Source organism: Balaenoptera musculus, chromosome 1, assembly GCF_009873245.2.
Source record: "Balaenoptera musculus isolate JJ_BM4_2016_0621 chromosome 1, mBalMus1.pri.v3, whole genome shotgun sequence".
Classification (NCBI taxonomy): domain Eukaryota; kingdom Metazoa; phylum Chordata; class Mammalia; order Artiodactyla; family Balaenopteridae; genus Balaenoptera; species Balaenoptera musculus.
The window spans coordinates 4,333,620-4,360,751 of NC_045785.1; the positions used below are offsets into that span (position 1 = coordinate 4,333,620).

Genomic DNA, 27,132 nt, shown 5'->3' on the forward strand with positions numbered 1-27,132 from the left:
CCAAGACACTTTATTGAAGGCCTGCTCTGGTTTCACCTCTGGCTGACTTTTTAAAAATAAAATTTGAGGCTACTCAATTTGACTTGAAACAGCACAGGGAGATGAAATGTTCTCAGCTTCAGCAGGCAGTTCTAAGCGGGCAAGACCCCCGAGTCCTCCGGCCCCTGCTGCCCAAGGCACCCCACGAACACAAGTCCACATCCTGCTGGGCCCAGCCCAAGGTTTCTGCACACATCCAGGCAGAATGTGCTAGATCGGGGCCTCTCAAATGTTCACATACGCATGAATCACTTGAGGATCTTGTAAATGTGGATTCTGACCCGGTGGGTCTGGGGGTCAGAGGCTGAGACCCGTTTCTTTTTTTTTTTTTCTTTCTCAAAAATTTATTTATTTATTTTTGGCTGCATTGGGTCTTCGTTGCTGCGCGCAGGCTTTCTCTTAGTTGTGGCGAGCGGGGTCTACTCTTCCTTGTGGTGTGCGGGCTTCTTATTGCGGTGGCTTCTCTTGTTGTGGAGCATGGGCTCTAGGCACGCGGGCTCAGTAGTTGTGGCTCGCGGGCTCTAGAGCGCAGGCTCAGTAGTTGTGGCGCACGGGCTTAGTTGCTCTGCGGCATGTGGGATCTTCCCGGACCAGGGCTCGAACCCGTGTCCCCTGCACTGGCAGGTGGATTCTTAATCACTGTGCCACCAGGGAAGTCCTGAGACCCGTTTCTAACACGGGTCCAGGTGATGCGATGCTGCTGCCCGCAGAGCACTTTGGGTAGCAGGACCCTGGCCCCTCCCCATCTCCATCCCTGTTCCAAATGGGGGACAGCCAAAGTGGCCAAGAATGCAAGGTCAAGGCCACCAGGCTAGAACAGTGGGGGCTTTTTCCTCCCCCTCCCCTATATGGAACTTGCTTGGCATGGCTGAGGAGACCTGTGGCTCCCATCCACCTGCAGCCCGAAGGCACAGCCCTTCCTTAGCGGGAGGAGGGGTGTAGCCGGGCTTCCTGCCCACCTTGCAGACGACCCCATCAGTGCCTATGGGGTCCCAGAGCTGGGAACCGGGGAGTCGGGGCCTGGTGGGGCTGGCTGAGAGGAGAGCTGGAGGAGGGCAGTGCAGGGTCTGGACCACGTTCCAAGGTTCCTGCCACTCTAAAAACCCGCCCCTCTCCGCTGGGGTTCTGGAGCAGGCCCTCCTTCTAGCTGGTGGAGTTGCCATCTCGGGGGCAGGGGAAAGAAGGCAAGGGCTTATTAGAAAGAAAAAGATTTCTCAGAAGCAAGAGAGTGTGAGCTTGGCCTGGGTAAGGCAGCAGGACCAAGAGGGGGCGGCTACCAGGCCCTCTGCAGAGCCCCCCGGAGCCAGGGCCTGCCTCGCGAGAGGGGCTTCCTGTTTCTCCAGCCCATCAGTGGTCTTGGAAACCAGCAGATGTGGGATTCGGGTGAGAACTGGGTCCCTAAGTGCCAGGGTCATCAGCCAAGTGCCCTTGGGGCTCCAGGGAGCAGGGAGGGGACCCAGGGAGGGTGGCAAACGGCCCCGTTGAGGTGCTGGCGTGAGCTCAGGAGCTGGCGTCCTGTCTGTCAGGCAAGGATGGCCCACGTGAGGCCAGGGCCTGGTGGGGGGCTGGCACTGGGACTGAGGAAGGGCTGCTGGGCCCGGGAGACGCCCGGGGAGCAGCCCACCCTCTGCTGCCACCTAGCCACCTAGCCATTGACCCCTCGGGGCCGCCCACACTGCGCACTTGGGTTCTTTCCCTCGAGGACGCACACCACCGTTCCGTTTGCGTTGACACCACTGCCTGCAAGCTTGCGGCAGGAGTGCAGGCTCTGTGGCCTCCTGCATCCCGGGTCTCTGTCTCCCAGCTCCAAAAGGGAGATGAAGCCTTCTTGATGATCTGTGGCCAAACGGGTCTGGAAACCTGAACGCTAATTAGCCTCTCCCAGCTAATGATGCACACAGGTCAAAATCTTGTAGTCAAATAAACCTGTTTAACGGTGTTTAATCAGGGCTGTCCCACAATGATTTAGCCGGGGACCCCTTTTCCTAAGGAACCTCACTCCCGTCTTGGGGGTGGCCGAATGGGAAGCGCTGCCCACCCTCTCCTGAGGTCAGCTTGTGGCACGCCCTCAGAGCTGGCCGACAGCCGCGGGAGAAAGAAGCCGGGCACAAAGGCCCACCTCACGTGTGAGCCCAGTTACACAAACGTCCAGAACAGGCAAGTCGACAGAGAACACAGATTAGTGGTGGCCAGGGGTTGGGGGAGGGATGAAGACTGGTGGTGCGCTGTGTCTTTCGGGTTTTTTTTTTTAAAGAAATGCAAGCATTTCTTTCCGTCTTCTTTTTAAATAATTTATTTGTGTATTTATTTTTGGCCGCGTTGGGTCTTCGTTGCTGCGTGCGGGCTTTCTCTAGTTGTGGCGAGCGGGGGCCACTCCTTGTTGCAGCGCGTGGGCTTCTCATTGCAGTGGCTTCTCTTGTTGAGGAGCACGGGCTCTAGGCGCGTGGGCTTCAGTAGTTGTGGCTCGCGGGCTCTAGAGCGCAGGCTCAGTAGTTGTGGCGCACGGGCTTAGTTGCTCCGCGGCATGTGGGATCTTCCCGGACCAGGGCTCGAACCCGTGTCCCCAGCACTGGCAGGTGGATTCTTAACCACTGCGCCACCAGGGAAGTCCCTCCTTTTTAAAAATAATTAATTAATTAATTAATGGCTGCATTGGGTCTTGCTGCCGTGCACAGGCTTTCTCTAGTTGCGGTGAGCGGGGGCTACTCTTTGTCGTGGTGCGCGGACTTCGCATTGCGGTGGCTTCTCTTGTTGTGGAGCACGGGCCCTAGGCACGTGGGCTTCAGTAGTTGCGGCTCACGGGGCTTAGTTGCTCCGCGGCATGTGGGATCTTCCCAGACCAGGGCTCAAACCCGTGTCCCCTGCATTGGCAGGCGGATTCTTAACCACTGCGCCACCAGGGAAGCGCAGATTGTACATTTTAAGCAGGGGAACTGTATGGCGTGTAATTATATCTCAAAAGCACCCCAGAGGTACAAGTGCCATCCTAGTTTACATAAAGTCAAAGGGAAGGTTCAGCAGGGCGGTGCCCCCACCCAAGTCCGGGCACATGAGGGAGGGGCACCAGGGCGGGGGTGATGCTCACTGAATTAAACCAGGCACTTTGGCCGCCACGGCACCCGGGCCTGGACGCGTGCACTCCCCACAAGCACACAGACCGCCCGCTGCGGGACCCTGCCCTGGGGAGCTGACCCGCTAGCTGACAACACACGGGAAAAGAGGTAGCCGACGCAGCACTAGGAACGTGACAATGGCAGGGACCAAAGACAGAGGAGAGCAGGGCAAGGTGGTCTCGAGGGCCAGGTCCTGGGGAGGGTTCCTGGGAAGGCGTGCAGGCACCACCCAGCCCATGAGAGTCTGTGTAACAACCCAGGAGGGGTCCAGAGCTGTCACGCTCCCCTCCCACCAATGAGGGCGGGGCAGAGGCTGAGCGAGCGGCCCAAGCGACAGCCGCTAAGTGGCAGAGCCTCGGTTTGAGCTGCTGCCACCCTCCAGACCAGCCTCTGCTGACGGGCTCTCGGGGCGGGCCTGTCGGTGGGCAGCAGGGCACGCAGTGGCCCTCCCGTGTCACCCTGGGGACCCTCCAGACCCTGGAGCCCCCTGGGCCTGCAGCGGCCCAGGCCCCGTGGCTCTTCACCATCCGGGAGGGGACAGGCCGGGGCAGGGGTGCGTTCCTGTCCCAGCCTCGGAGCCAGGCGCCTCCCCGAGGAGCTGCCTGGGCACTAGAGGCGAAGAGCAGACGGGCGCTGCGCCCTCCCCTTCTGCCAGGTCCCGTGAGTGCCAGAGGGCCACATGCGGCTGCCCGAGCGTCCTCCGGATCTCCACACACACAAACAAGAATGCCGGCCCTTCCATCACATTTGGGGCCACGATCCCCATGCTCCCCCCACATTCACGAGGAATGCCCTCTCTAGGTCATAAGCTCTGGGAGTGAGGGGTGAATGTCTGGGGGTAGCACAGCATCTAGAAGCCAGGGGAGGACCATGTTGGGTCCTCATCAGGGCCGGTTCTGGGGCAGTGGGCGGGGTGTCCACTTCCGGGTTGTGCCACACAGGGTGGGCGCCTCGCCTGCCTCCCCTTGTCCCACCAGGCCCTGATGTGCAGCTGGTGACGAGCCCAGCCCTCTACCGGGTCACCCCAGACGACTGCAGCTACTCACCCCCTCGGCAGCCAACGGGCCACCACGTATCCAGAACAGGTGCACCAAAGGCTCTGGATTCTCCTCTCAAAGCATGACCTGAGGAGGGGCCAAGGCCAAGGTGCAGGTACAAGACAGGGTACATTCTAGTCTCTGCTCAGTGGAGGGAGGGGCCCGCGCCCAGCACTGGGCCTCGGAGTTGCGGCCCTGAGTCTCTGACGCTCGGTATTCTGCAGCTAACTCATCAGCCAGGAGCTGCCCTCGGACAGACCCCACGCCGCCTGATGATGGGTGCACAGGCAGCTGGCCAGCTGGAGAGCGTGGCCGAGCCATTTGCAAGGCCCGGGAGGAAGGAGCCAGACGAGGGCTCATCCCTCTTCTCGCCTCTGGGGACGGCGCCCTGTGCTGCACCTTCCAGGCTCTGAGGATTCGGTGCTGCCACCCCAAATGCTGACAGCCCTCCTCACCGGCCTGCCCTGGAAGGTGCCCAGCAAGGGCACACGTTTATGAAGACAGGCCCTGGCCGCCACCCCAGGGGGAAACAGAGCCAGAGGTGAGCAGAGCAGCCTCTCTGCTCTCTGTGGAGGTGGGCGCCCTGCCCTGCTGGCTGGTGGACACTCAGTCTCCCCAGGGCCACGAGCTCTGATAAACAGCTCTCCTGGCCAAGTGACTAAGAGGGGCCACCACTTCCCTGCTGGGCACGGAGCGGACAGAACGAGACAGATGGCTCCCCGCACGCGGCCCCGCCCACGGCCCAGCTGCCGCCTCCTCGCCTCCTCGCAGCCGGTCTCCCTCCATCCGGCAAAGTAAATAAATACATAAGCTGTTGGCTGTTGCTGTTTTTAATGGGGATTGGAGGTGATGGGGAGAAGGACAAAGCTCCTCCGTGGGAAATCACATTTTCCCTCAAGTGCCTGAAGCTGTTGGCAGGGAGGCGGGCTCACGACCCGCCCCCCGCAAGTGGCTCTCGGCAGCCCTTCCCCCAGCCTTGGGGGGCCCCCTGTGGGTATGAAAAAGGAGAGGTGACAGCAAAGGGGCCCACAGGCCTCTCAAGGCGTGGTGACCCCTGTTTACCTGCCCAGTGGAAGGGACAGTGGAGGGGTGGTGAGGACCACAGGGTCACAGGGACCTGCCGTGTGGCCTCAAGAGACGCTGCCCACCTCCCCAGGGCCAGGTCCTCCCACCTGTAAAATGGGGTTCTCAAGGAGGTGACGTGGCAAAGGGTTTCCTGCAGTGCCAGTGCGGGCCGCTCTCCGCGCACGGCAGTCACACCGCAGGTGTGTGCGTGCGCACGTGCACGCTCGTGAACTACTGTCATCACAAATGGCCTTAGAGGCCAAGTGCGCTCCTGTCTGCCGACCCATAGCCACTACCCTGGGAGGAGGGCGAATGGCCCTGGGGGTCACCTTAAGGCAGCTGGGCCTTTGGAACGTCACACAGCCCCAGGGACGTGGGGGTGAGGGGAGGGTCCCAGGGCCGGCCCCTCTGTGCTCTGGGCGCCCCGCTGGCTCCCGCCCGCCCGCTGGCTCCGGGCCTCCGATGTGCATCTTCTCCCCCTCTCCCCCCCACCCCCCGCGCTTCCTGCCAACGCTGTCTTCCGGGCTCCTGTCAGTGCAAACCAAATGTTTTCCATTTTGCATTTTCTGTGCTTCCAGAACACACATTTGGAACTTGGCAGGGAGGATGAGTGACTAAGTTCCACCCTCAGTAAAATCAAGAGCTTGTCCTTTTTGTAATTAACGAACGTCTGGTGCGAAGCGGGTTCCCAGTGGTGATATAACAACTTCCTGTGAGCCTGAGGGACACAGACCTTCTTAATTAGGAAGCCATGCGGCACAGCCTCTCCGGTCTTCATAACAGGAGACAAGAGGGATCTTGGGACAATCATGAAGGCAATTAAGACATTCTCCAACTACTGGGGCCCTTCGGCGTGGCGTGGCATGGCGAGGGGCTCTGTGCATGGGGGTGTCCAGGAGCCCCCAGCCCCGCAGGCAGCTGTGTCCCCCAAGTGCAGCTCCACCTGCAGACCCCGACCCCAGGGGTGCTGGGCTGGGCACCCGGGAAGGCGCTGTCCGGGGGCCCAGCTCCCAGCGGCCGCAGGCTGGGTCTCACCACCACCGCCACCAGCACACGCAGCCCCAAGCCTCCAATGATGGGACCGCCATGGGGAGTTGTAGACACCCTCGCCAGGGGCTCCCCTCACGCCATAGCACCAGCTCAGCCCCTGAAATCACTGCCCTCGTGTGCGGTCATGAAATTCCCCTGCGGAAGGGCCAAGAGGAGGCTACGGAAGAGGCAGGGAGCTCGGGCGCTGCCTGGGAAAGGGCAGCGACGGGTACCAGTCTCCGCTGGGAGAGGGGACACAGGCCCTGCTCACAGCACTGGCCCCTGTACCAGCTGTGTGGACACGGCTGTCCCCACCAGACGACAGCTATAAGGTCCTCGCCGCCTTTTTCTGAGCCCTTCCCACGGGCTGGGCCCCGGCCAGGGGCGGCGTCCTCACTGCAAGCCTCTGGCCCTGCGTGTGCCCACTCGTGTCGGCGTCTTCCCTGCTGTCTGTCTGCGGCCAGCACGGGGCCTGGGGCACGGCAGGGCCCGGAAAGCATTTGCTGAGTGAACGAGCAAACCAACGAAGACTGCAGCAAGAAGGCCTTAATTCCAAATCAGTGTGACTGTGTGTTAAAGAGTCTGCTCAATGGACACATTCAGGCAACCTCTGTCCCCAAGCAACTCCAGAAGGCTCAGACCACCCAGGGGCTCGGCAGGGGCCTGCGCTGGTGACAGAGGCACAAGGTGGGGCGTCCGGCACACCTAGGGGTGGACAACCCCCTCCCGCCCCCGAGGAAGCATCTCCTCTCCTGCTGGCATGGCCGGCATGCTGTTCTCTGGTTCTGTGTGTGCACATGAGCGGGGAGATCCTTCTGCGTTCTTCCTCCCACTGCGGGGTTCCGGGGTCTGTTTCTTCCTTGCATCTTTGAGCACGGGGTTCAGAAGTGTCCCTGTCCCTGGCAGGCCTTTGCCAGGGGACTCCACGCCACCTCACAGAGAAAGCACAAGGCTGACAAGAAGCCACGGTTCTCACATGGGGGGGCGGCCTTGTGGTCCACCCCAGGATACACCTGGCATGAGCTCACCCTCCTGAAAGACCCTCTCAGGTCCTGCGGCCGTGGCCCTTGCCTGGGCCCAATGACCTTCACAGTCCTCTCCCCAGTTTCGAAGTCACCTTCCAGGGGGGCCACAGTGAATCAAGGCTGTCCCGACTCTAGCTGGGATTCTCCTCTTTCCGCTGCACCCTCTGCCCACGGGCCTCTCTTCCTGCAGCCGTGTTTCCGGCACCATCCGGGGTCAGGCCTAACAGGGCCCCTGAGAGCCTGCCTCGGGCTTTCACCTTCTATAGAAATCACAACAGCTGGGGTCACCTGGATTTGGAGACAGAGCACTGAAGCAACAAGAAGCTGATGTTCCAGAGGTAGAACCTACCAACGTTTTAACGAGAAAAAGTGTGTCATCGGTGCCTTGGGCCCTCTTCTGGAGCTGACTGTTGCACGTGAACTGAGTGTGCTCCAGAGCACTGCTGTTCCACAAAGAGGCCAGCCCAGAGCCGTCGGGGACCCGGGATCTTCAGCAGACGTGAAGACTGGACGGGTTAAGAAGGTCAGAGGAAGAGTCTGGGCTCATGGCAGAGCGGAGGTGAGGGCCAAGCTGGCGGGGGCCGCACCCTCTCATCCACGCCCCCTGTGGTACCCACACCCCTGCTTCCAGGGGGAGGTGCGACTCACAGGCCACTACAAGTTCCCAGACACCACCCATTCAGGGGACAGGAGCAACCTCAGGATTCTGGCATTTTCCCATGACAAGGCAGACTCCCTGCTAAGCCTCCAAAGCCAAGGGAGGGAGAGAGAGGACATGGGGTCAAGAAGCTTCGCGAATATTCTAGTCCCCGACTCGCTCCTGTGGACGGGCAGCAAGGGCACAGCCTCCCTCACTGACGTGGCTCCCCGGACCCTTCCAGGAACAGACGAGTCAGTCCTGCTGTGCTCCAGTACGCCTGAGTTTCTTAAATCAGGGAGCCAGTAGAAATCATTCCAGCACACCGAATGTCCGGGACAGAGGTGTCTCCCCAAGCCGTGGGGCCACCTGGGGCCCCCAGCCCAAAACAAGCCCCATGTGAGGGCCCTCTCCCTTCCCTGGGGGCGGGACGTACGCTCCTTTCGCCGTGACGGGCTGTAAAGAGCAGGGCTGGCCATGCTCGGGGGAGGTGGTGGGCGCCTCTGCTGCTGCTGCTTCCTCTCGAGGAACGGGCCCTTGGGAGCATGCCAGGCCCCTTCACCGCCAGGCCCGGGTCCTCGGGTCGAGGAGCTGACCACTGCCGGAAGCCTTGGCCCCGTGCTTCCTCTTCGGTGCAAAGTAGCGAGGAGCTCTCTGGTTAGATCACGGAGATGGTGCCGAGACCACAGAGGACCTGCCGGCCCGGGGGGGCTCCGGTGGGGAAACGGAGGCTCAGAGACCGGAAGGGGCTGCCATGGCCAAGGGGCTCAGGGTCTGCTCCAGGTCGACTCCATGTCAGGGCCGGCCACTGGACTCTGGGCGAGTCCCTGCCCATCACTGTCACTGTGGCCTGTCTGTGGGCTCGGACAACCCACCCTGACACCCACCGGGGAGGCCGGTCGGCATCTCGTGAACGCTCAGCTGCCTCCCATGGGACCATCGTTGCTGTGGGCACCACGGGCATCCACCCTGCCGGCCCCCTCCCAGGAGGCAGAGAATGGCCTCGGCGGGCACCTGGCCCTAGGGAGTGGGCGCTCAGGAAACCTGGTGGCGACTGGCCTCGAGGGTGCCCTGAGGTCCGGGTGTGATGTACAGTGGAAGCACTCACAGCTGAGAAAGCGCAGAAGCACACGTTTTGCCTTGTTCTTGGCGGAGCTCCACCGGCTGCGAGAGGGAAGGCCGGCTGCCACCCTGATTTCCTCACTGCCCCCGCTTTCATCCCGACTTGTCACTTCAGTGGCTGAAGATGGAGGTCCCAGGGTCCGGGCCCCTGTCCTCTGCACGCCAGCTGTCCGTGTGGACCGGGAGGCGAGGGTCTACAAGCAGCGGCCGAGACCCCCGCGCCGCAGGCCGCTCTGTGGTTTGGGTTTTCTGGGAGCCAAGCAAACCGGCTTCGGAAAGACCCTGCTCCGCTGCCTCCACGTGCCGTGGCCGTGCCGCTCGGCTCGCTGGGGAAAACATTCCTATTCCAAATGACCCACAGAAGCAGCTGTGAACGTGCTCTCTCAAAACCCACGTCGCCTGCGTGCTTGCGATGGAGCCCGGGCTTCTCCCTTGTCGAGAGCGCGACCTCTCCCGCACGCGAGTCTCCTGGGGCCTCGGGGGCTGCAGCGCCCACATGTGAGCCAGAGAGAACGAGGCCAGCCTTGCGCCCAGGACGGGCTTGCTCTGGTTTCAACACAGAGTCTGTCCATCGGGTTCTCACGCTTCTGGAGACTGAAAAGGCTTCCCACACCCGGGCTGGGAAGTCACCCATAGGAGGTGCTGGGAGGTGCTGGGGCCAGTCTGGAGCCGGGTCCCAGGGAGCCACCTCGGTGGCGTTCCCCCACGTCCCTCTGCATGGGCCACCTCTCCAGCGCCTGAAGGTGGTGTGGGTCTGTCCGCCACCCCCGAGGTCAGAGGGCACGGCCACAGGGAGGCCTTTAGAGGGAGGCAGGGCCTGGGCCTGGCTGGTTCCGCGTCCCGCGCTTGCCTCCTCTAATAAGCAGCCTGGAAGTGCCGGCAGCTGCCGGGCGGGCACGGTGCAGTAGGCCCTCCCCAGCATAAAATATTCATCAAGAAGAACTCCAACAGCCACGCTGCCTTCCGTGTCAGCCGGGCCCTGGGGACCGGAGCTAAAAATAGACAGGAGGATAAGTGCTGACAGCAGGGGTGGGGAGGGCTGAGCCCCGACGCAGGCGCACGTGGGCTGCGAGGCAGACAACGTGGTGTCGGTGGTTCCCAAGTGAGCGCCGCGGAGGCTGGGCTGGAGGCTAGGGAGTCTGCCCCCCCCCAGAGGCTATTTTTATCCACATCGGTGGGCCCCAGGACACCTCAGTGAAGAATCAAAGCCCATCTTTAATTAGCAACAATAGCCTGGATCGACATGCAGCCGGCCAGCGGGAAGATGTGGCCACTGCCAACCACCGGCCCCTCAAACCTGGGAATTCGGTCACCCTCCCTTCCCCTTCATTCAAGCAGGTGACTTTCCCCTAACCCCCTGCAGCCCCTCCTGCACCGACCCCCTGACCCCCAGGTCCCTAGGTTTCTGGAAAGGGCACAGACAGCCCCCAGGGTTCACAGACCAGCCCGGCCCCATGAGAGCGTCCCAGCTCTGGGAAGGTCACGGGCTCCTCCACAAAGGGCTCTCCGTGCGGACTGGAGCCCGGGGCCGGAGGCTCTCCTCCCTGAGCCCAGACTGCTGCCCCCCCACCCTGGCTGCGGCACTGGGCTCCCCAGCAGCCTGAGCTCTGGGGTGCGGGCAGGGCGGAGGGGGTAGCCATGGAGAGCTCCAATCAGGCCCGAGGCAGCTCCTGGGCTCCCGGGCGGGCGCACACTACAGCCGGCTACGGCCGGAGTGCAGACCTTGCCGGGACACCCTGTCCTCCGGCATGTACTCTGTGGGAGCCTTTTCAAAATGAAGATGGTCCCGACTCCTTGGCTATCCTTGGTCTCAGGGCCATTTGGGGTGTCCCGCAGGCCCCACTCTCCCTCAGCTGATGGTAGAGGAAAGGGCCCGGACGGCCGGAAGGCTGGTCCTGGACTGGGCCTGCCCTCTAGCAGCTGAGGGGCCTCGGGTGTGTCCCTGCCCCTCCTCTCCCGCTACAAGAGGCCAGCTTGGCCCCCAGCCCTCTCAGTTCCTTTTGCTCTCTCTCCCACCAACTCCAGGCTGGTTTCCAGGCAACGGCAAAGAGTCTCTGGGTGATGGGGTGGGCGTGCGGAGTAAGGCTTTATCCAGAGAGGGGAGGGAAGGTCATCAAAGGAGGAAATATCTGAGAAATGGTGGAAGGAGCTGCTGTTGTGACCATCTGAGGGAAGGTGTCCAGGCACAGGAACAGCAAGTGCAAAGGCCCTGAGGCAGGACTGAGTTAGGGATTTGAGGAACAGAGGTGGCCGGCTTGGCTGGACCCCGTGCCGAGGGCCGCTGAGCCACTGAGCAGTTCAGGCGGGAGAGGCGGCCAACGCAATTCTGTTCTGAAAAACTTGCCAGGATGCAGCGCAGAGTCAGGGCGAGGGCAGCAGGAATGGGGGAGGGCGTACAGCTTGGGGCTGAGTGGGAGAGAGGGGCCAGCCCGGTTCCCAGGCTCACCGGGAGGGAATCCACCAGGAGGAGTGGGAGTTTTGGGGGGAGGCGGCTGGGAGACAACGGTTCGGTTTGGAATGTTACGTCTGAAATGCCTGCTGAGACCCTGTGGAGAGAGGCAGCTGTGGCAGCCCATATGGGAGAGTAAAGCAAGGAGGCCCGGGGCCCGGTCCCAACCACCCAAGGAGGGCAGGGTGCAGGTTGGGATCTGTCAGAGCCCCGTGTTTCGGGGCCATGGGGTGGCCATCTGGACACTCAGCAGAGGCCTTCTCAGTGAGGCGTGCCAACGCCAGGGAGAGGCCAGTGAGATAAAGACAGAGAGTGTCCTTGGATCTGGCCACTCTGCTGGAGCCTGGAGGCTGGGGAGGTGGGGAGGACAGAAGTCAAGGGCTCGCCTGTGTGGAGCGGGAATTCAGCATCCAGGAGGGAGATGCTGTGGGCAGCCGTGCCGACAGGTGTCCCCCAGGGGCCCTGTGGCAATATGGAGAGAGATGGAGCAAGGGCCTGGGGGAGAACGAGGGCGAGCCTGCATCTGGGGGCCAAGAGGAGCAGGCAAGGTTCCCAGAGGAAGGGGTCTGAGACGCAGAGACACGTGGTCGCGAAGGTCAAGGCAGGAGGAGGTCAGGCCTGTGGACAGAGGTCGGGGGGACGCGCGTGCATCAGCCGAGGGGCCGAGGTGGGGTGGAAGCCATCCTGCTAAGCCATCAGGATGGAGGGCGGGACGGGCACCCCGGTCCTCGTGCTCCGACGAGGCGGGCCCAGGGCCCCTCGGGGGGGGGGCAGTGGTGGGAGGTGGGGAGGAGGAGGGATGCGAGGCCGGGGGCTACAGCGCTGGGGACTCGGGAGAGGCCAAGGCTGCCAGACCCTCCACCCCTCCCCAGCAGCCTGGGTTCGTACGTGGGGAGGTGACGGTGCCCACCCTGGCTCCCCTTTCCTTCCTTCCACACGGTGGAGCCCCCCATCCTTTAAGGCCAGGTTCACCAACCCTGCCCTGTACAGTCTCACCCCACGCCGCCCACCCCGACTCACTGGAGCCCCAGGGTGGGGACCCAATGCCAGTGAAGAGCGAGTGGGAGGCGGCCCGCAGAGGACGGGGGAGGGACAGGAGAGGGCCCAGTGGGCAGCCAAGGCTCCTCCGGCCACGTCAGGGGCCTTGACGAGGCCAGACGGCTCCCCCACCAAACCGAGGCGCTGCCCCCCGTGGGCCTGCGAGGCCCCAGAGAGGAGCGGGGCTGGGGGGTTAGCACCTCCGCGGCAGGCCAGGCGGCCACCCTCAGCCACAGCAAGGAGCAAGCGGGGGCCTCGCGCCCGCCTGGATGAGGAAGTGCTCCGAAGCGCAGTATGTTTATCGTTACACAGGCCTGCAGTACATGCTCTTTGCCAGGAGGCACAGGAGCTGCGTGGGAGCAGATGCTGCAGGGGCCCTGGGAGGCTGGCGGGGGGCCTGAGTCGCCCGCCAGTCGCTTCCACACAAGCGTCAGGCGCTCGAGACCCTAACCCCCGGCCCCTCCCCAGGCTTCTCAGCTCCGCACCCGCACCTCAACCGCCGCCCAGGGTTCTGGCTTCCTCCTGGGCCCCTAGTGACAGACGCAGGGTCTGGCTCAAGACAAATCAGGAGCAGCCTGGACGGAGGCTTCCTCGACACCCAGGCTCCCGCGGACCGGCTGTGTGACCTTCCCCAAGTGCCTCAGCCTTGCTGGGCTGAGGGTGGCCGAGAGAAGCAGGCAGAGGACTCAGAACCAGCGGGCACAGGGCCGCCCTCCAGGCGGGGGCACTTAGCCTGACCGGCATAGGTAAGGCATGTGTGAGGCTCATTAGCTGTCATCAGCCTCAAGGGGAATCTGGAGGCATCGTTCATTCGTTCACTCGTTCATTCCTGCGTCCAACACACAGTCGCCCCGTGCCTCTGAGCTGGGCCTCCTCGCCACCCTGCCCCCCCGCGCCCCCCCTTGACGCCGGCCGCCTCGGGCTCCCTGACTCCCGGGCTCCCCGACAGCTAGCACGCACCAAGGTGTTGGGATTACAGCTCCCACGACCGCCCAACACGGCCCCCTGCCCCACTGGCCTTCCTGGGGGCTCCTGCCCACTCCCCGGGCACCACTTCACGTCCACCCCAGGTGGAGGCCACCAGCCCAGCGCGCTCCCCCGGCTCCTCCGAGCGTCCACGCCACCTGTCTCTCCTACTGGGATTGGCTTCAGGCCTTGCACACAGCAGGATTCACGCATTTTCCCAACCGCACCCACTAAGTGCCAAGACTGTTCCAGCCCCAGTGAGCCACTAGGAGCACATGTGTTCCAGTTGGTGAAGCTCAGTCCAGTGGGGGAGGGACAACCGGCAAATGAGCAGCTCCCGCAAGCCGGGGGGCTGGTGCTTTGGAGAAAGGCAGGGCAGGGACGAGGCCAGACCGTGGATGGGGGTCTGGCGTGGGGTGGGCGTGAGGGGGTGGGAGCCCCGGAAGTCTCCGGGGATTGTGGCCTTGAGCGCTGGGGGCCCGTGGGCGCCGAGAGCTGAGGAGGGGGCCGGGGGCGAGAGGGAGGGAAACTCTTACATGTTCAGTGAATCCAACCTTCTCTTTTCCAAATTAAGAAAATGCTAGTGACTCACCTGTGTCCCCCCGCTCCCCGCAGCTCCAATAGCAGCCTCTTGGGTTGTGGAGCCCAGGACGGCAGCCGAGCAAACCCTGCTGGTGGCTGAGACCCACCAGGATCCGTGCCTGGGCCAGAGCCCCCAGCTCTGCTCCCAGTGGCGGCCGCCCACCTGCCACTGCCCTCTGCACACCCAGGGCAGAGCCTGGCTGGGGAGCCAGGGCAGGGAAAGGCCACGAGGCCCAGACGCCCAGCCCCGAGGTGCAGGGCTCTGGCTTGGCCCCATGATGCAGGACACGCAGGCCAGGGCCTCCTCGAGAGCTCACCCTGGGAGGGTCCTCACCCCCACTCCAGTGCTTGTACACGGTGTCAGGACCCGCAAGGCGGCGTGCTTATCCCACGGCAAGGAGCTCGTAAGGGGCGCCTCTCACCTTGTCTGCCCAGTCCCTCCCCCACAGTCCGCAGGGACGGGGCCTCACGTTTGACCTGCCCCGCAGCCAAGGTCGCTGGCCCCTCAGGAGCTGAGCGGACCCAGCTGCCCAGGATGGATTCATGTAGCTCGGTTTCTCCTGGGAGCCCAGCGAGCGCCGAGGGGGCCGGCCCAGCAGCGGGGGCAGCTGCCCCCAGGGACACACGGGCCGGAGGGGCCACTCACCACGAGCTGGGGCACAGGCAGAGACTTGCCCTCCTGGCTCAGGGACACATAGGTGAAGAAGGCACTGGCGGCCCGGTAGCGCTTCTGGGAATTGTCCACCACGGGGTCGGAATCCACCAAGACCTCGATCTCCATGGACTTATTGCTGGTGAAGGTCACGCGCCCATAGATGGTGATGACACAGCCTGCGGAGCACAGACAGCGGGTCAGGGAAGCCTCGACCCAGGGCGGCCAGGCGGCCGGGTCGGGCTGGGCAGGGAGGCTGCAGGAATCAGCAGTACCGAGGATGCTGGAAGACACTTGGTTAGACGGCACAGACCATCCTGCTAACTGCAGCACGTCGGAGCCCCCCAGCGTTCACCTTTCTAGTCAGTGAGAGGGCGTTTCCTTCACTTGCAGAAACATTTAGAGCCGAAGGGATCTTGGTGGCCACCCAAGCGTGGGTCTCTACTCCCCGGGAGAGGCAGCGTCTGCTGGAAGGATGCTTCCAGTCGGTCCCGCCCCTCGGGGCCAGCCCCCAACCTGCTTTCAGGTCCCTCCGCAGGTTAAGGACGAATCTGCACTGTCCATGCTTTGGCCTTACTTGTGCCACTGGAGCCACACGGCTGCCCCACCAAGTTGCTCTGAGCGCCACTAAAGAACCTTCCTCCACCCTCCCCGCCCCCCCCCCCCCGCCCCCCAGCTCCCTGGCTCCAGCATTCCCGATGCTGGTCTGAGGGCAGCGTCACATGCACCGTCAGGCCAAGCTGCCACGCTGACCGTGGTCCTAAGTCCCCCTGGAGCCACTGTCTGCGCTTCAGCCCACGTCCTCCTACCCTCTGTGCAGGCGGGACTGCGTCTGTCCCGTCAGGCTCCCCTCCCCGTCAGTCTTGCCCACTGGACCAGCGCTCTCCTCTGAGCTGCGGATCTGCCCTCCGACAACACGCCCGCGGCCCTGCCCACGGTCAGGGTCCCCAGGTGCTCCCCACCGTCCACACCAGCAGTTTCCCTTGTAGACAGTCACACGTTCCTGTAACACTGTCCTGGGGGTCCCGCTCTCCCTCCACCCCGCCCCAACCTCTCTGCACTCCCCATGCCCCTGGGTCCTGAACATCTACCCTAGAGCATGTCTTCTGCCCCCGCCCTCCTGGTCACGGGCTCCCAATTACCACTGGCCTTGCCCTCCCGTCCCTCGACTTCATCTCATGGAGCCCAGCTTTTCTCGTACAAACAGAAGCAAGTTGCCTCACGGGGTAACTATGGGGCTGGCATGAAACGAGCCAGGTGCCGAGGCTCCTGCCTGGTGGCAGGAGGCATGCAGTGCGGTCATTACCGCCAGCAGTGTTGTTTTGGACCCTGATGCAGCACTAATCCTTTCCACTGACATGTGGTCAGGACCACCACCCCAAATGCAGCCTGGTTCTGGGCTGGGCTCAAGGAAATCCCTGGCCAGGTCTGACCGGTGCTGACTGCGGGGACCTTTTAACACCCTGGGAACCCCAATGTCCCAGCTCCATGGAGACAGGCCCCCACAAAACATGTTTAGAGACCAAGAAGACAGACAAGTTGGGGCAGCGGGTGGCTGTTAGGGTGGTGAGCGCGTGGGCAGCCAGAAGCGGGAGCGGTTATTTGTGGCATGCAAAGCGCCTGGGCCCACCCTGGGAACAGCCCCCATACGGCCCCCATGGGCCACTTCCAGGGGAGCAGGAAGGGGAGGTGGGCATCCCCGAGGGTCTCCAGGCGTCCCTGCCTGTCCCCATCATGCCACCCCCAGTGCCAGCCAGCACCCTCTCACCCACGACCAAACAGAAGACTTGGGGCCCAAGAGCCGAGAGGCAGGGAGGGACAAGACCCCTCCTCAAGAGGAAACCTGCCAGAACTCCCTGGCCAAGGGGCAGGGATGCGGGGGCAGTGAATTCGGGGCATTTCAACACTGACTGTTTGTTCAAAGAACAAATGGAAACACACCCTTGCTTGTCTCCTGTGTAAGCACCCCCACCAACCACGTGGCTAATCACGTCTCATTTCGGGTAGAAATCCGAAGAAACTTCTAATCAAAAGTGATTTCAAACAACGAAGAAGTTGATTATGAGCATTAGACACAAGAGGACGCCATCTCGAGTGTCACTCATGGTAGGAGACACAGTGATCACTTCTTTTTTAAATTTTTAAATTTTTTTGGCTGCGTTGGGTCTTGGTTGCTGCATGCGGGCTTTCTCTAGTTGCAGCGAGCAGGGGCTACTCTCGTTGCGGAGCACGGGCTCTAGGCACGCGGGCTTCAGTAGTTGTGGCACGCGGGCTCAGTAGTTGCAGCGCACAGGCTTAGCTGCCCCACAGCAGGTGGGATCTTCCCAGACCAGTGATCGAACCTCTGTCCCCTGCATTGGCAGGTGGTTTCTGAACCACTGGACCACCAGGGAAGTCCCTGATCACTTCTTAAAAGTCGGGAAAACTTCAATTATAGCCAAAACACCAGCTTCTTCACCTCTCAGAGATGGTGACATCTTTATTCTCACAGCCCACAGGCTTTATTTACCACTGGCTGGCCACCACAGGAAGGTGCTTGAAGGTTGGAAGACGGACTAGGTCACTGAGGGGCTGGGACCTAATTTGAAACTGACAAGGAGAGACCCCCGTGCTGCTGAGGGCCTCCCCTTCCCTGACCCTCGGCTCAGAAAGTGCACTCTGGGGTCTGTGGTCATTCGCGGGGGATGGGGTGGTCAGAAGCACCTCAGGGCAGCTCCAGCCACGTCCACGGTTCGTCAGCTCCCAGATGTTGGGAAGGCTCCCACCAAATCCCTCACCTCCTGCCTCCTCTGCTGCCACCAGCCACTGTAACATCACTAGGCTCCCCCAGCACCCAAGAGTGTAGAGCGGCCAGTCCACAGTGGTGGAGGGTCCCCAGCAATGGGTCCAGCTTTGTGGGAACAGACACCTCCACCCCACAGACCCCCCCTCCATCCTACAGTCCCCCCCTTCCACCCCACAGACCCCACACCGCCCCTGCCACATTGCCCAGCCCGGTCCACCCTCTCACGGCAGCTCGGGTGCCCCCCGTCGCTCTCTTTCTAGAACAGAGCTCCTCTCCTTCAGGGTACCCAACCCGTTTGATGGCCTGTCTGATGTTTGCCTCCCTCCCAGCCTGGGAACCCCTCGAGAGCAGGCGCCCCATCACCCCTGAACCAACACGTAGCCCTGTGTGGACAGCGGGCCACTGCAGACTCCAGCCGGATGGGGACACTTCGCCTCAACTAGCATCGTGGCCGCCCTCAGCCTGAGCAGTCCAGCAAGGCCGGGCTCCTTCCACCCTCCCCCAGGCACAGGGGTCAGAGCCGGGGACCCTGGGGGCCCATATGAGCAGGGGACGACCCCAGCCCGAGTCTAGCTTGGCTGCTGTTCACTTTGTCTCAGAAACCGCCAGAGCGGGCACGACCTGCCACGTGCTCCAGGGCGCTCCGTGGGGCGGCGGGGAGGTGCGTTCCGCCCTGACTGAGCGGTCTGAAGTGCTGAGACGCTGCCTGGGGACTTTTCCACTAGGTCACACGTCCAAATCTGCCCAGAGGATGACTAGTTTATTTAGGAGCGGGGTGACCGGGGCTTCCCCGGTGGTGCAGTGGCTAAGAATCCGCCTGCCAATGCAGGGGACACGGGTTCAAGCCCTGGTCCGGGAAGATCCCACATGCCACGGAGCCACTAAGCCCGTGAGCCACAACTACTGAGCCCGCGAGCCACAACTACTGAAGCCCGTGCGCCTAGAGCCCGTGCTCCACAACAAGAGAAGCCAATGCAAGGAGGAGCCCCGCGTGCTGCAATGAAGAGAGGCCCCACTCACTGCAACTAGAGAAAGCCCGCGTGCAGCAACGAAGACCCACCGCGGCCAAAAATAAATAAATAAATAAATTTATATATATATATATATATATATATATATATATATATATATATATATATATATATATATATAAAAAGAGTGGGGTGACCTGCTCAAGGGGAGAAACAGCACCTCCTGGTGGCACTCGGCGCCATGTGCCACCTTGGACAGGGGTGGGGTGTTGGGGCCACTCCGGATCCAGGGAAGGAGGCCAGGAAGGGACCACCCAGCTCTCCTCTGAGCCTCGGAAGCAGGGACAGATTAGCCCTGACACAACCAGACAGTCCCCACGAGTGTCTCCACGAGAGGCAGCCTCTCTGAGCCCGGAGCAGCCCCCGGGGCCCACAGTTCCCTCAGGCTACTGTGCCCTGGGGAGGAGCCTTGGGGTCCTCGGGCTCTGGGGTCCAACAGGCCTGGGCTTGAACGTGGGCAGGGGGCAAGCCAGGAACCTGCTGTGCCTCGGTTTCCTCATCTGCAAATGGGTGCAGGAGGGGCCGTCTCTCGGCGGAGGTCACTCCCGCATGTTAGGTTGTCTGGACAGAAGCCCAGGACAGTCATTTCTGGCGGGGTCTGAGTGCCCTTCTGCAATAGCCCTCCGGGGAAAGGCGTCTCAAACCCAAAGGGAGAGTGTGCCCGCAGAACTCCCTGTTGTGTCTGCAGGGGGTGAAAAGAATCGTTCCAGGGCTTCCATGGTGGCCCAGTGGTTAAGAATCCACCTGCCAATGCAGGGGACACGGGTTCGAGCCCTGACCCGGGAAGATCCCACATGCTGCAGAGCAACTAAGCCCGTGCGCCACAACTACTGAGCCTGTGCTCTAGAGCCCGCGAGCCACAACTACTGAGCCCGCGTGCCACAACTACTGAAGCCAACACGCCTAGAGCCTGTGCTTCGCAACAGGAGAAGCCACTGCAATGAGAAGAAGCCCACGCACCGCAACAAAGAGTAGCCCCCACTGGCTGCAACTAGAGAAGGCCTGCGCGTAGCAATGAAGACCCCATGCAGCCAAAAATAAATAAATTAAACAAATAAATAAATAAATGAGCTTATGGTTTCTTTGTCAATATAAGCCTAATAAATTAAAAGTGGAAATATTTAAAAAAAAAAGAGTTATTCCAACAAGGTAATAATAAGCAGTGACATTTAAAACAAAGCACTCCCTTCCTTTTTCTTTTTCTGCAGCAGGCACATTTACACTGGGCAAGAAGCTGCTTCTGACGCTGTCTAAATGAATAAAATGGGCGACTATCTCCGCGAGGGAGTTCCAGCTCTTCAGCTGGTGAAGAACACGGCAACGAACCCCTGCCCCTCCTCCCTGGGTCCCCAGGACATTAGCAGTTGTGCGGACCTGACACTGAGGTGTGACCACATCCGTGGCCGGCCCGCAGGGGAAGAAGGCCTGGGCCACAGCTCAGCATCTGCAGCACGTGAGCCTGTTTGAGAGGCGGGTACTCAGCTGCGCTCACGGGGACCCCAGCTCCAGTGCAAACGCTCTACGAGGGGCGGGGACGAGTCTGCTGCCTCCACACTCACCCCTAATCCCCGAACCTCAGAGGTGCCATGTCCTCGGCTGGGAGGCTTGGGACAGAGGGAGGGGCACTTCTTTTCATGCTGCCTTGAAACCCCAAGAGCTGGGGAGCCCCTTGCTCCTCCGAGTTTTCTGCCAGCGTCCTGTCCACAGGGCTCACAGGGTAAGACACAGGGCAGGGAAAAGGCAGAGCTCAGAAGTGGGCTGGAGCCCTACCTGCCTCTCTGTGTCAGCTGGAATTTAACTACCGTGGCAGGTGGAACGAGGGCCCCCAAAGACGTCCGTATCCTAATCCCAGAACCTGTGAAAATGTTACCTCGCACGCAGAGGGACCTCACAGGTGTGACGAGGTTAGGGATTTTGAGGTGGGAGCTCAGCCTGGATCACCAGGTGGGCCCCAGGTCATCACAGTGGTCCTCACAAGAGGACGGGAGAGCGAGGAGCCGTGGCAACAGACGCAGGGTCAGAGAGAGGCTGCCGGCTTTGAGGATGGAGGACGGGCCACAAGCTAGCGAATGCACGTTGCCTCTAGAAGCTGGAAAAGGCAAAAAACGGTTCTCTCCTAGAGCCTCCAGAAGGAACGCAGCCCTGCTGACCAAGGAACAGCACTTTTCATTTTACTTACTTTTAATTATAATGGGAACAGCCACGTGTGGCTACTGACCGCTGTGGGAGGCGGCATTGGCATTGATGGGCTCTTGCAGGCAAATCTGACGTAACCAGAGGACAGAGCTGCTGGGAGCAGAGACTGAACTGTCTGCCTCTGGCTGTCCGAATTCAGCAGGAAAGGGGGCCCCTGGGCTGAGACCGATGAGGGGGCCGCGAGCAGAGCCGGGCCTTCCTTGGACTGGACGCCCCTGACTGCGAGAACCCTCAGCCCTGTTTCAAGCTGCTTGACGAAGGCAGGAGTTTCACACACAACTGCGGGGGGGGTGGGGGGGTGGGGAACGGCGGCGGCTCTGGCGGTCCAGTGCGGGCGTCTAAGATGGATGGCACTGCACTGATCGGCGTCACCCACCGAGGCGGACGCCCCCGGGCCCGCGCAGCGGACGCCATGTGGTTCAAGCCCGGTCGGTGGTGGGAAGGCACCAGGGCTTGGGGATGAGAGCTCTGGCCCTGGAGCCGACTGTCCGGCTTCCCGGCCAGGCTCCACCATGGACCAGCCCTGCGGCCGTGGGCAGTTTCCTTAACCCCTCCATCGGCAGTTTCCAGATCGGAAAAACGGGGATAACAAGAGCTCTTGTCTCACACCCCCAAGTGAGGGGTAATCGTAAAAAGCACTTTATTAGCACAAAGTCTGGCACTCGAAAGTGAGCAACGTTTGCCAGAGTTATATTTAAATAGACGGAGCGCCTGCAGTGAGCAGAGCTGTGAGCTCATCTCGGTTTCTAAATCCCGGTCGAGCTGCCTGCAGTGGCACAACCCAGGAGGGCTGGCAGGTGCCCCACCGACTCCCCCAGCACCCGGGGCCTCTTCCAGGGCAGATTTCAGCAAGAGGACAGGGATTTGGAAAAGAAAACAGAATGTTAAAACACTGTTCTTCCCAAGGCCACGTTGTCAAGTGTTGCAAACTTTAAGGACAGCTCAGCGTTTAAGCTCCAGAGAGCCGGGGCAGTGACTGTCCTTAAGGAAAGCGTGGAATCAGCGAAGCAACTTCGGTATTGCTTTTTATATTTTTATTTATTTATTTATTTATTTATAAATTTTCTTTTAGTTATTTCTGAGATATACGTTTTAAAGTAATAACTAGAATTATGACTTATAACATTATATCAGAACATGTAAGATTTTTAGAAATTTCATGTAATGTCTGAAACATTTATATTAACATATTTCCATACAAATAACCCAAAGAAAGTTTAGTATTAGTTGTTTTTATTTTAAAATTATTTATTTATTTATTTATTTATTTTTGGCTGTGTTGGATCTTCGTTTCTGGGCGAGGGCTTTCTCTAGTTGCGGCAAGCAGGGGCCACTCTTCATCGCAGTGCGCGGGCCTCTCACTATCGCGGCCTCTCCTGTTGCGGAGCACAGGCTCCAGACGCGCAGGCTCAGTAGTTGTGGCTCATGGGCCCAGTTGCTCCGCGGCATGTGGGATCTTCCCAGACCAGGGCTCGAACCCGTGTCCCCTGCATTGGCAGGCAGATTCTCAACCACTGCGCCACGAGGGAAGCCCAGCTGTTTTTTTGTATGTTTGTTTTTTTATACTGCAGGTTCTTTTTTTTTTTAATTTTTAAAAAAATTTATTTATTTTATTTATTTATTTTATTTATTTATTTTTGGCTGCGTTGGGTCTTCCTTGCTGCGTGTGTGCTTTCTCTAGTTGTGGCGAGCGGGGGGTACTCTTCGTTGTAGTGCGTGGGCTTCTCATTGCAGTGGCTTCTCTTGTTGCAGAGCACAGGCTCTAGGCACGCAGGCATCCATAGTTGTGGCGCATGGGCTTCGTTGCTCTGCGGCGTGTGGGAACTTCCCAGACCAGGGCTTGAACCCTTGTCCCCTGCATTGGCAGGAGGATTCTTAACAACTGTGCCACCAGGGAAGCCCCTGCAGGTTCTTATTAGTCATCAACTTTATACATATCAGTGTATACATGTCAATTCCAATTGCCCAATTCAGCACACCACCATCCCCACCCCACCGTGGTTTTCCCCCCTTGGTGTCCATATGTCCGTTCTCTACATCTGTGTCTCAACCTCTGCCCTGCAAACTGGCTCATCTGTACCATTTTTCTAGGTTCCACATACATGCGTTAATATACGATATTTGTTTTTCTCCTTCTGACTTACTTCACTCTGTATGACAGTCTCTAGATCCATCCACGTCTCAACAAATGACTCAATTTCGTTCCTTTTTATGGCTGAGTAATATTCCATTGTATATATGTACCACATCTTCTTTATCCATTTGTCTGTCGATGGCCATTTAGGTTGCCTCCATGACCTGGCTATTGTAAACAGTGCTGCAATGAACATTGGGGTGCATGTGTCTTTTTGAATTATGGTTTTCTCTGGGTATATGCCCAGTAGTGGGATTGCTGGATCATATGGTAATTCTATTTTTAGTTTTTTAAGGAACCTCCAAACTGTTCTCCATAGTGGCTGTATCAATTTACATTCCCACCAACAGTGCAAGAGGGTTCCCTTTTCTCCACACCCTCTCCAGCATTTATTGTTTGTAGATTTTTTGATGATGGCCCTTCTGACTGGTGTGAGGTGATACCTCATTGTAGTTTTGATTTGCATTTCTCTAATAATTAGTGATGTTGAGCAGCTTTTCATGTGCTTCTTGGCCATCTGTATGTCTTCTTTGGAGAAATGTCTATTTAGGTCTTCTGCCCATTTTTGGATTGGGTTGTTTGTTTCTTTAATATTGAGCTGCATGAGCTGTTTATATATTTTGGAGATTAATCCTTTGTCAGTTGCTTCGTTTGCAAATATTTTCTCCCATTCTGAGGGTGGTCTTTCCGTCTTGTTTATGGTTTCCTTTGCTGTGCAAAAGCTTTGAAGTTTCATTAGATCCCATTTGTTTATTTTTGTTTTTATTTCCATTACTCTAGGAGGTGGATCAGAAAAGATCTTGCTGTGATTTATGTCAAAGAGTGTTCTTCCTATGTTTTCCTCTAAGAGTTTTATAGTGTCCGGTCTTACATTTAGGTCTCTAATCCATTTTGAGTTTATTTTTGTGTATGGTGTTAGGGAGTGTTCTAATTTCATTCTTTTACATGTAGCTGTCCAGTTTTCCCAGCATTACTTACTGAAGAGACCGTCTTTTCTCCATTGTATATCTTTGCCTCCTTTGTCATAGATTAGTTGACCATAGGTGTGTGGGTTTATCTCTGGGCTTTCTATCTTGTTCCATTGATCTATGTTTCTGTTTTTGTGCCAGTACCATATTGTCTTGATTACTGTAGCTCTGTAGTATAGTCTGAAGTCAGGGAGTCTGATTCCTCCAGCTCCGTTTTTTTCCCTCAAGACTGCTTTGGCTATTCGGGGTCTTTTGTGTCTCCATACAAATTTTAAGATGATTTGTTCTAGTTCTGTAAAAAATGCCATTGGTAATTTGATAGGGATTGCATTGAATATGTAGATTGCTTTGGGTAGTATAGTCATTTTCACAATATTGATTCTTCCAATCCAAGAACATGGTATATCTCTCCATCTGTTGGTATCATCTTTAATTTCTTTCATCAGTGTCTTATAGTTTTCTGCATACAGGTCTTTTGTCTTCCTAGGTAGGTTTATTCCTAGGTATTTTATTCTTTTTGTTGCAATGGTAAATGGGAGTGTTTCCATAATTTCTCTTTCAGATTTTTCATCATTAGTGTATAGGAATGCAAGAGATTTCTGTGCATTAATTTTGTATCCTGCAACTTTACCAAATTCATTGATTAGCTCTAGTAGTTTTCTGGTGGCATTTTTAGGATTCTCTATGTATAGTATCATGTCATCTGCAAACAGTGACAGTTTTACTTCTTCTTTTCCAATTTGTATTCCTTTTATTTCTTTTTCTTCTCTGACTGCCATGGCTAGGACTTCCAAAACTATGTTGAATAACAGTGGTGAGAGTGGACATCCTTGTCTCGTTCCTGATCTTACAGGAAATGCTTTCAGTTTTTCACCATTGAGAATGATATTTGCTCTGGGTTTGTCATATATGACCTTTATTATGTTGAGGTAGGTTCCCTCTATGCCCACTTTCTGGAGAGTTTTTATCATAAATGGGTGTTGAATTTTGTCAAAAGCTTTTTCTGCATCTACTGAGATAATCATATGGTTTTTATTCTTCAATTTGTTAATATGGTGTATCACATTGATTGATTTGCATATATTGAAGAATCCTTGCATCCCTGGGATAAATCCCACTTGATCGTGGTGTATGATCCTTTTAATGTGTTGTTGGATTCTGTTTGCTAGTATTTTGTTGAGGATTTTTGCATCTATATTCATCAGTGATATTGGTCTGTAATTTTCTTTTTTTTTTGTAGTATCTTTGTCTGGTTTTGGTATCAGGGTGATGGTGGCCTCATAGAATGAGTTTGGGAGTGTTCCTCCCTCTGCTATATTTTGGAAGAGTTTGAGAAGGATGGGTGTTAGCTCTTCTCTAAATGTTTGATAGAATTCACCTGTGAAGCCATCTGGTCCTGGACTTTTGTTTGTTGGAAGATTTTTAATCACAGTTTCAATTTCATTGCTTGTGATTGGTCTGTTCATATTTTCTGTTTCTTCCTGGTTCAGTCTTGGAAGGTTATACCTTTCTAAGAATTTGTCCATTTCTTCCAGGTTGTCCATTTTATTGGGATAGAGTTGCTTGTAGTAGTCTCTTAGGATGCTTTGTATTTCTGCGGTGTCTGTTGTAACTTCTCCTTTTTCATTTCTAATTTTATTGATTAATTAATCAATTAATTAATTATTAATTAACCAGCTGTTAATTAATTAACCAGCTGTTAGTTTTTTTGATCTTTGCTATTGTTTTCTTTGTTTCTATTTCATTTATTTCTGCTCTGATCTTTATGATTTCTTTCCTTCTGCTAACTTTGGGTTTTCTTTGTTCTTCTTTCTCTAGTTCCTTTAGGTGTAAGGTTAGATTGTTTACTTGAGATTTTTCTTGTTTCTTGAGGTAGGCTTGTATAGCTATAAACTTCCCTCTTAGAACTGCTTTTTCTGCATCCCATAGGTTTTGGATCATCGTGTTTTCATTGTCATTTGCCTCTAGGTATTTTTTGATTTCCTCTTTGATTTCTTCAGTGATCTCTTGGTTATTTAGTAACGTATTGTTTAGCCTCCATGTGTTTGTGTTTTTTACGTTTTTTTCCCTGTAATTCATTTCTAATCTCATAGCGTTGTGGTCAGAAAAGATGCTTGATATGATTTCAATTTTCTTAAATTTACTGAGGCTTGATTTGTGACCCAAGATGTGATCTATCCTGGAGAATGTTCCGTGAGCACTTGAGAAGAAAGTGTAATCTGCTGTTTCTGGATGGAATGTCCTATAAATATCAATTAAATCTATCTGGTCTATTGTGTCATTTAAAGCTTGTGTTTCCTTATTTATTTTCATTTTGGATGATCTGTCCATTGGTGTAAGTGAGGTGTTAAAGCCCCCCACTATTATTTTGTTACTGTTGGTTTTCTCTTTTATAGCTGTTAGCAGTTGCCTTATGTATTGAGGTGCTCCTGTGTTGGGTGCATATATATTTATAATTGTTATATCTTCTTCTTGGATTGATCCCTTGATCATTACGTAGTGTCCTTCCTTGTCTCTTGTAACATTCTTTATTTTAAAGTCTATTTTATCTGATATGAGTATAGCTACTCCAGCTTTCTCTTGATTTCCATTTGCATGGAATATCTTTTTCCATCCCCTCACTTTCAGTCTGTATGTGTCCCTAGGTCTGAAGTGGGTCTCTTGTAGACAGCATATACATGGGTCTTGTTTTTGTATCCATTCAGCAAGCCTGTGTCTTTTGGTTGGAGCATTTAATCCATTCACGTTTAAGGTAATTATCGATATGTATGTTCCCATGACCATTTTCTTAATTGTTTTAGGTTTGTTTTTGTAGGTCCTTTTCTTCTCTTGTGTTTCCCACTTAGAGAAGTTCCTTTAGCATTTGTTGTAGAGCTGGTTTGGTGGTGCTGAATTCTCTTAGCTTTTGCTTGTCTGTGAAGCTTTTGATTGCTCTGTCAAATCTGAATGAGATCCTTGCCAGGTAGAGTAATCTTGGTTGTAGGTTCTTCCCTTTCATCTCTTTAAGTATATCATGCCATTCCCTTCTGGCTTGTACAGTTTCTGCTGAGAAGTCAGCTGTTAACCTTATGGGAGTTCCCTTGTATGTTATTTGTCGTTTTTCCCTTGTTGCTTTCAATAATTTTTCTTTGTCTTTAATTTTTGCCAGTTTGATTACTATGTGTCTCGACGTGTTTCTCCTTGGGTTTATCCTGTATGGGACTCGCTGCGCTTCCTGGACTTGGGTGGCTATTTCCTTTCCCATGTTAGGGAAGTTTTCGACTA

At 56.9% G+C, this 27,132-nt stretch overlaps 1 protein-coding gene across 1 annotated transcript in view; it reads right to left on the reverse strand.

Moving 5' to 3' along the window:
• ACOT7 (acyl-CoA thioesterase 7) overlaps positions 1 to 27,132 on the reverse strand; it is a 98,784-nt gene that overhangs the window by 1,585 nt on the left and 70,067 nt on the right. The window contains exon 8 of the mRNA XM_036863411.1: positions 14,749 to 14,933. Coding sequence (XP_036719306.1) covers positions 14,749 to 14,933 — 185 coding nt within the window. The remainder of the gene's footprint in view (positions 1 to 14,748; positions 14,934 to 27,132) is intronic.